Here is a 7,318-nt window from a genome sequence, read left to right as displayed (position 1 = left end):
TTCTGGTTTCCTCTGGGAGCCTAAATTGAAAGTCACACCTTCCTGCCTCCCACCTTGAATCTTATTAGATGCACTGAGATAAGCGCAGCGGGCATGTTCTGAGAAACGGCCCCAAAGTGTCTCCCTGAACCAAGCTGCCCGTGTCCCTGCAGCCTCTTCTGTGCCTGACCCAGGTGTATTTTATTTTGGACTTTTTTACTAAAGTGCCAAGATTGAGCTTGCAAAACCGGCAGCAAAGTGGCTGCTTTAGCCCTCTAGGTCTTTATATACAATTCCCTTTAGTCCTTCTGTGGCGGAGAGAAAACCAATGAATATCAGCATGTGCTGTATTTCTGACATTTCGCTACAGCTTCCCAAGGGGTGAGTGTTTCACCCTGGAACAGCCCAACACTGGGTTTGCTCTAGGTGGGCCATTTTCTTTATTCCACTGTGTTTTAAACAATTCATCCCGTTGTTAATGTCCCGGTGTCAGTGCAGCTATCAGCCATCGCTGCCTTGTGCTGTGGTCCCATCAGCCTCCTTCCAACCGAGCTGGCTTGGGCTGGTCCGTGCTTGGATGGGAAATTACTGCCTGGTGCCGCAGGAAGCGTATCACTGATTTCATGGGATTACCAGTCCCCCAGCAGGGTAGAAGTCCTGGGAGGAGCTGGGCTGGCTTCTCCACTATGGCATATTGGCATCGCTCCAGGGAAGCCAATGGATCTATGCTGGGTTACACCAGCTGAGGGTCTGATAGCATCTCTAGGCTGAGATGTGAGAGGCCGTGCTCGCTTCAGGTCATTACCATCCTGTTATGCTTCATATGAGCAAGCATGAACCCAGAGTCTCATATGGTTAAGTATATTCTCTCTCTATAAATCCCTCCTGCAGCTCCAGGCAGCCATGCTGCTTAGCAAACAGCGCCTGTGCTTCACGGCACAATAGCAGCACTTCACCCCAGAAGTGGCTGCAACTTGCCAGCCGATGAAGGCAACCCTTCGGGGGCACGGAGGGCAAGAGAGAAATGTAAGAGGTGACGGTTCCATTGACCAAAGTTTTGATTAGACTCAACAAATTCAATTAAAGCCTCTTTCCGCAGCCGGAGAAAGCTGCACAGCTGGCCGCAGCTCAGCTGGGGCTGCCTCCGAACCGTCTCCCTCTCCGTTTCCCATTCCTGGAGCCCTGAACTTTCCAGTCCCGCACATTATGTTCATTATTTATATTGCCAAATAAGCTGATGCTGTAACAAACAAATATGAATGCCTTTTATTTGTTTTACTCATGAAAAACAGAAGCGCAGGAGTGATAAATGTGTTGCCAATTACACAGTTGCTTAATTATGTAACGTTAGTTAAAAAAAAACAAAAACAAAACAAAAAAAAAACCCCCCGATACATAAGTCTCCAAGATGGTTAGTGAAGAATTGCTTGATGCAGTTCATCATTTTGACTCATAATAAATTACTTTAAACTGGGGCTGGCTGAAAGCCTCAATTAATTTTTTACAGTGGCCCCATAATAAAGCAATAGTCTAAATTAGTCGTTAATTTACTTATGGGAGTGTCACTTTTTATGCAGAAGAAGCAAAAAATATGTGTCATTTCTGGGCCTCGAGGCTGGAAGCAGAGGCAGCATTGCATGCAAGGAGCCCAATTCAGAGCAGCAGCAAAGACCCAGAGGGTCAGAGCAAAGGGCTCTCTGTCTTCCAGCCCATCACCAAGGGTGTTGTCCCCTCCTCGCAGGTGCAAGGCAACGGGCAACAGAGCGTGGAGAAGGCCCTGAAGCTCTTTGCCCAGCTGATCAACAACAAGGTGTTCCTGCTCACCTTCATCCGCACCCTGGAGCTGCAGCGCAGCTTCTCCATGCGCGACCGGGGCAACGTGGCCTCCCTCATCATGACCGGCCTGCAGGGCAAGCTGGAGTATGCCACCGACGTGCTGAAGCAGCTGCTCTCGGACCTGATTGAGAAGAACCTGGAAAACAAAAACCACCCCAAGCTGCTTCTGCGCAGGTAAGAGGAGAGGTGCTCACTGGTCCAGTCGACTCATCTCCACCAGTCTGGGGACACACCTGGGCTGGGAGCAGCCCACATGCACCTGCCGAGTCCTAAGCAACAGCTGCACGTGGCAGGACGCGGGAGCAGAGAGAGAGGAATCCCCCACCCAGTCGGCCCCTCCACGGGCCAAAATCACCAGGCAAGATTCCCAGCCGTTGTGCTTTCACTAATTGTTTTTTGTGCCTGTTTGGCTTCTTGAGTACCAAGGGGATCACTCCAGGCTCACTCCTCCCACCTGAACTGCAATGGGGCAGGGGGGGACTCTGAAGAGCTGCTCTGGCTTGAATGACCCAGGTGACGATGACAGAGGGCACGGCAGAGGTGCTGACAGCTTGACAGCTGAAACGTGTGGCTCGGTACTGGGGGGCTAGCCCCTGTCTTCAGGGTCATGAGTAGGTGTTACTCCATATTTCCAGAGGGCGGGGTGGGGTGGATTAGTCCTGGCAGGCTTCATGGCAGCTCCTCCCCTCCCTTCCAACCTGGCCACCTTGAAGACAGCGGAGTTGTCATTCATTCGTTTTCCCCTTTGTCGGGTGGAGGCCGTGCTCACAGCTGGCTTCCTTTTGTGGGTGGACATCCAGCTTACCTGGTCCCTGCACAGCTCTCAGCACAAAGGGGGGCAACTGGGAAACAAAAAAAATGGGTCCATTGTGAACATCCTGAAAGGAGGGAGCAATGCATGGGGCAAAGTGGGAGCTCATGAGTGAAAGGAGGAGAACCAGAGCTAATAGTTTTCCTGGATCCAATTTAAGACCGTGTGCAGCCGCCTGTGAAGTCGTGCAGTAGAGTTAACCCCACGTTACTGGAGACAGGGCAGGAAAATGGATGGGCCCTTCCAGCAGCATTTTTCTTCCTGCCCCAGCCTATGTAGCATGACGGGTACTTCCCAGCACCTGGTGTGACAAATGGGGCCTCCCAGTGTCCACGACCTGCAGTGGGATGAGCCAGCAGTGGCTGCGTGCACGCTCTTCGCAGGATGCCAGCACCATCAGCTTCCCTGCTGCAAGGTGACCCGGGAGGTTAGGCAGGCATCCACGTGTCAGACTTCCTGTCTTCCTACTTCACTGCCCCCCAGTTGGGCAGGCAAGGCTAGCGGGTGCTAAACAGGAGAATGGGGCCAGGGACGTGTAAGAAGGAAAGGAATTTCAAAATGGGGACAATTCAAGGAGCAGTGGCCCAAAGTTGTAGCAAGGCAGGTTGAGGTTGGATATTAGGATAAACTTCCTCTCTCGGATGGTAGTAAAACACTGGAACAGGCTCCCCAGAGAGGTGGTGGAGTCCCCATCCTTGGAGGTGTTTAAGACCCGGATAGACAAAATCTTGGCTTGGATGAGATAGCTGGTACTGGTTCTGTTTGAAGCAGGGGATTGGATTAGATGTGACCTCCTGAGGTCCCTTCAGACCCTCATTTTCTGCGATTCTAGGTCCCAGATCCCACAGCCCAGTTGCCTTTAAATGTGAAAGGTGCGCAAGTCATTCAAATGCAGTGTGTGTGCAACTCCGCCATCGGTCACAACCGTGCTCCTCTTCACGGTTCAGCGTCACAGCAGGCAGGGAAAGCACAACCACTGGGAGGTCCCTGCCCTGGCACTCGCCTTTTGGCTGATTGCTCACATGGAGTAGAAACCTTTTGATCCAGACCGGCTGGGGAGGTGGGAACACACTCCAATAAACCCCAGCAGGAGGGTATGATCCGACTGAAACCAGGTGCTCACTAGGGGATGGCACTTCAAACTGAAGAAGCGATGTGAGCTAATGAACTCTGGACGGCAAATGCTGTGCCCAAGTCATACTGGCTGCATGTGGATGCCAGTACTGATGACCCCGTGGTGTCTGTCTGACTGAACTTTTTATTCCAGCTTCCACAGTGATTTTGCACATTGTACCACAGCACCCTAATGATGGCTCTGAGTGGCACCCCCTGCATGAGAGGCTGAGTTGCTATTAGAAAAATACTTTGGATGTTGTGCCTACTAGACATCTCGTTGCATGGTTGCATTTCATTAACATTTCAGAAGCAAGGTGTAGGAAAGAGCTGTGGTAGGGACTCCAACAGACAAGGTCTCTTCTTAATTGCAATAGTTACTGTTTTATGGCAGGGGTTTTCCAAGGAGCTTGTGCCAGTCATCATGAAAAACAAACTTTGGAGTGTATGATTTCCTTTAATTTTAAAGGTAGAAAGGGATTCAGTGGGTAACAGGTCCCAGAACTGTAAGTGCCTTTCTCTCCTGAGTCTATACATCGTCTCGCTGGACTGCAAGCTCTGAAGGGCAGGGATCTGTCTGTAAATACCCAGCCTACTTTTGCATGCTGTGTATCAGCGCACAGATATGGTAGTGCCGAGCCAGACATTAAAAACCTCCGTGGACAAATATAACTCGCAGATCCAGAGGTGTAGCAGCCCTTCTCTGCTCACAACAGCTCTGGACCACCTCAAAGGCTTGCCCCTCTGTGGCCATCTATCACGAGAAGGACTTCCATGAGAACTGCCATTTACCTGATCAGTCAATAGGTCCATTTAGCCCAATACCTGGGGCCCCCGTGGTTTTGCAGGCCTCTGGGCTGCGCCCCAATGCCTTGCTGCGATGGAGGTCACTGCCCCGCTGCCAGCCAGCCCACGCTCCAAGCCATCGCCAGCTGCAGCCAGAAGCCACGGGGAAAATTTCATGGCTCGAGGAAGTTTGCAGGGATTCCTCCAGTCATAATGAATGTACTTGACAGGAAATTGCTCTAAATCTGGCCGTGTTTGCGGAGGCAATAACTCATCTCAGAAATGGAAGCCGTGTTAATTTCCCCCGTGGTTTGACGACTCGCTGTGAAGGCGTCTTCTGCCTGAGCCATCAATAATGACTTTTCACTATGCTCTAAAAATACAGGGCTCGTGATCTCAGCGCTCTCCCGTCCCGGCTCCCCCCTCGCTCCTCTCCACCCCTGCCACCGCCAGAGTCGGCTCCTAGTACGGCGCACCACATCAGAGCCAGCCTAGCGCGGTCACGGGCTGATTCCCAGAGAAGCAGGAGCCAGGCCGAGAGATGGGCCAAACCCACAAGGAGCATGTGTGGCCAGCCATAGATCTCGTTCAGCCCCTTCCCTGCTTGGAGCCACACGATGTGGTTGTTCCTTTGTTTCTCAGCAGATGATGCTGGACCCAGCCCTGACATGGAAAAGGTTCAGATTTAGGGTCTGGGCACCATCAGGGAGAGGAGCCGAGCCAAAAAGGAATGATCTGCTCCCTCAGATAATGCATCCAGCCCTTCATGTAGCTCTCCAGCTGCAAGAGGCTGAGCGCTGAATGTCCTCTGCCTGCCCGGGCTAAATTTTGACATGCATATTAGTCCAATGGAGCACCACCCTGAGCCCTATTTGAATAAGGGATGGGTTCAATATCTTATTTCCAATCCTTTGAGTCACTGCAGCCTGGCCCTGACCTCCCCAGAGCTGGGCCTCTACTGTCCTCTGTGCACACTGGTGCCAGCCAGATTTTCCAGTGAAATATGTGAGTAGACATGATGATGGGAGACCCAATGCCTGTCTGCTTTAGCTGCCATGCACCTTGGGTGCTAGAAAAAGCCCACGGGGAGAGTAAGAAGCCCCTTGCCTTCCATGTTTCTGAACTGGGCTGCTTGGCCCCACTGGCTCCAGCCATCTGGTCACGTAAAGGGGCACATACCATGTCTCCTCTCTTTGCGCTGCCATGCAAACATGCAGTTAGTGTTTTCCTACTAAAGAGCAGGCGCATGAGGACACTTTCACTCTCCTCTGTGTCACTCCAGCCTCAGGGGTGAGGGGGAGGAGGAGGGATTTATGCTCCCTGTATTTATGGATGGTGGTAGGAGTGTGCACACACACGCACACACATGCTTGTACATACATGCTCACAAGTGCTTGCGTGAAAGATCATTGCTGACCCGAGGGAAAGCAAGGAGCAGTAAATTCCCAGGTAATCTCCCTGCTACCCTGGAGCCAATTTCTAGCCTAGCTGTAATTACATGGTCTGTTATTCCAAATACGATTTGCAGGGCTGGGGCTGAGCTGCCCCCATGCCCAGCCCTGCTCCTGCTGCACGAGGGAGCCTGTCCTACACGGAGAGACTCTGGCCCCACTTGCCGCTGGTGCTGGGGCTCAGGGCAGCTGGTAACACTGCAGCATGCGCCGAGGAGTGGGGAGAGGTCTCCCGGGCAGCAGCAGCACCTGAGTAGCAGGAGCCCAACAGTGGGGCGGAAGGAGGTGGCTGTTGACGGTGTTTAATCAGAAATGATTAGCTGTGGATTAGCTCTGTGAATTATCCTCCCAAATCTGGTGCATGACACAAGGAGACCAAATGAACCCAAAGAGTCTTCGTTATTAGCCATTCAAATTTGCTTTTAATTTGATCATCCTCACCCCCTGGCATTACCAGAGTCTTTGCAAATGCAAATCGTTGCACAGCAGCTTAAGGCCACGGGTGAAAGGGGATATCTGGCAAGTCCAGACTTCAAGCACAGAACACATACGTGGAGCTGCAAGTTTGCAACCAATTGAAGAGACCGTTGAAACAGAGACTTCATCCTGCCAGACATGCATGGACAGGAAGGGTCCAGCTCTCCTTTGAGCTATGTTGATGCTGGCCAGGAGTAGCCCAAGGGATGTCAGTGGAGGGTGGCTACTGGTTCCTCAGTTCAACCTTTGAATTTTTTAAGTCTCCTGCTGCTGGGGCAGTGTCACCGAGATGAGCAATGCCAAGACCACCAGCATGGACCTATGACCACCATTTTCACCCCCACGTCATCAAAAGATGTTCTGGGCAGGGCAAGACGAGACAGGTGAGGAAAGCCTGGAGCCTTGAAGCCAGTGCATAGCACAGAGCTGCACCAGAGTGAAGATTTCTGAAGATCCTCTGGCTCTGCTGGGTCTGCATCCTCCCCAGTCTGGTACTCCGCAACCCCATGCTCCAGAGCCAGCTGGTCCCCTGAGGCCTCTCTGGAGAGGAAACATGAAACTTTTCCAGCTTCTTGTGCCAGGCTGCTAGAGCCAACTTGTCTTTGCTGCATGAAGATCCAGGCATTTCAGCTGGAAACCTTACAAACAAGGCCTTTTCCAGCCCCGTGGATCTGTGCGCTCCTTGGTATGAGTTAGTATGCAAAATATGTAGGGGGATGGTTAGGAAGGCCAAGGCAGAGATGGAACAGGGGCTGGCTTCCCGGATTAAGGACAACAAGAAGTCCTTTTTTAAATACATAGGGAGAAGAAAGAAGGCCCCAGGAAATGTGGGGCCCTTGCAGGACAAGACGGGGAATCTGGTTGT

General features: G+C 52.0%; 1 protein-coding gene across 2 annotated transcripts in view; it reads left to right on the top strand.

The window, feature by feature from the left end:
* The window catches only part of PLXNA2 (plexin A2), a 361,775-nt gene that overhangs the window by 319,109 nt on the left and 35,348 nt on the right, over positions 1–7,318 (top strand). For both annotated transcript variants that reach the window (XM_019514044.1, XM_019514043.1), the window contains one exon: positions 1,721–1,989. In XM_019514044.1, coding sequence (XP_019369589.1) covers positions 1,721–1,989 — 269 coding nt within the window. The remainder of the gene's footprint in view (positions 1–1,720; positions 1,990–7,318) is intronic.

The sequence above is a fragment of the Gavialis gangeticus genome, unplaced genomic scaffold, assembly GCF_001723915.1.
Source record: "Gavialis gangeticus isolate Ggan-Ray unplaced genomic scaffold, GavGan_comp1, whole genome shotgun sequence".
Taxonomy (NCBI): Eukaryota; Metazoa; Chordata; order Crocodylia; family Gavialidae; genus Gavialis; species Gavialis gangeticus.
This window is presented reverse-complemented; position numbering and strand designations above follow the sequence as displayed.